Source organism: Saprolegnia parasitica (assembly GCF_000151545.1).
Source record: "Saprolegnia parasitica CBS 223.65 unplaced genomic scaffold supercont2.972, whole genome shotgun sequence".
NCBI classification, from domain to species: domain Eukaryota; phylum Oomycota; class Saprolegniomycetes; order Saprolegniales; family Saprolegniaceae; genus Saprolegnia; species Saprolegnia parasitica.
This window is the reverse complement of record NW_012157366.1, coordinates 1,600-2,789: the sequence shown is the minus strand read 5'-3', so window position 1 is coordinate 2,789 and position 1,190 is coordinate 1,600. Positions and strand designations below refer to the sequence as shown.

General features: G+C 58.1%; 2 protein-coding genes across 2 annotated transcripts in view; one reads left to right on the top strand and one right to left on the bottom strand.

The window, feature by feature from the left end:
• Window positions 1–27: 27 nt before the first annotated feature.
• Window positions 28–255, bottom strand: SPRG_18060 (hypothetical protein; the record flags this gene model as incomplete). The annotated part of the gene is made up of 1 exon (XM_012357529.1): window positions 28–255. A coding segment is annotated over one exon (228 nt), but the record flags the coding sequence as incomplete, so codon positions are not given.
• A 761-nt stretch (window positions 256–1,016) lies between these two features.
• Window positions 1,017–1,190, top strand: part of SPRG_21993 (hypothetical protein) — a gene marked incomplete at both ends in the record, with an annotated part of 1,721 nt that continues 1,547 nt past the window's right edge. Inside the window, one exon of the mRNA XM_012357528.1 lies at window positions 1,017–1,160. Coding sequence (XP_012212918.1) covers window positions 1,017–1,160 — 144 coding nt within the window. The remainder of the gene's footprint in view (window positions 1,161–1,190) is intronic.

The following is a 1,190-nucleotide window of genomic DNA, read 5'->3' as shown; positions in this document are numbered from 1 at the left end:
TGACGACGGCAGCGGGTGCAGCGCGACGCCGCAGCCAATGTCGCCACCAATGAGTCCCGGCAAGACCGTTGGCGTCAAGTGGCACGTAAAGCCGACGCAGCACCCGTTGCCTTTGTGGGCGTCCGGCATGATGCGCGCGTGTGCGACCGAGGCATGGGCCGCGATGGCTTCGATCTGCTTGAGCGTCTCGCGGTCGAGATGGTCCTTCTCGAGGAACACGACCGCGTCGTTGGGCGCTTGGCCGATCGTAAACATACAGCGGTACTGGGTTGGGAAGCAAGGTGTAAATGGAAGAATGGAGATGTCAGCGTAGCATGCAAGCAGGCCATGGGGAAACAATCGCGAAAAAGCCCGCGGACGCGAGAATGAGAATGATGACAGTACCATCACTCACCGGGCACCGACGCGTCGCCGGCGTACCAAGTGTACCAGCTCCATTGGGCAAGGTCAGGACCGAGAAGCAAATGTGCCAGACGCAGTAGAAGGCATTGCGACAGGACCTATGCACTGCACGGTCCGTTTGGCCGGCAACGACTGAGATGACGACGTGGGCGCGGCAAGGAAATAAGAACGGTTGCTCTTATTTCCTTGGCGCAGTATTCCCACACAGTGCTCGGATTCGCTCGACGTAGAGTCGATTCCAATAGACTACTGAGCAGCATGTATTGCTGTTGGTAGCTACCAGTACATTCATTGCCATCCGCGCTAGCTCGCCGAGCTATCAGAACACGAGTTGATCGGCATCGCCGTCTCTTGAAGGGAACTGCACTTCCAGGCACGTCGCAAGCGACTACTCAGAGTTCGAGAAGAGGTCTATTACATCCAGGACAGGTGCAATAACACGGCTCTTGTATCCCTCGCAGTCCAGGGCTGTAGCAACGACGGTGTTTCGTCAAAGATTTGGCGCCAAAAATGGCAGGCGAAACACCTTCCGCAGACGTTCGTTCAAGTCCGCGTCGCACTTAACTGGGGCGCTACACTTGGTTCGTTCGCAGTTCGGATCTATTCCCGCCATCATGCCCACGGTCCGCATCGCCGGCGTGCCCGTGAGCTTCCCCTTCACGCCCTACGAGTCGCAGCTCGTGTACATGGAGAAGGTCATCACGGCCCTCGAGACGAAGCAGAACGCGCTCCTCGAGAGCCCCACGGGCACGGGCAAGGTACGACGACGTCGCTATATGCGTCCTCAT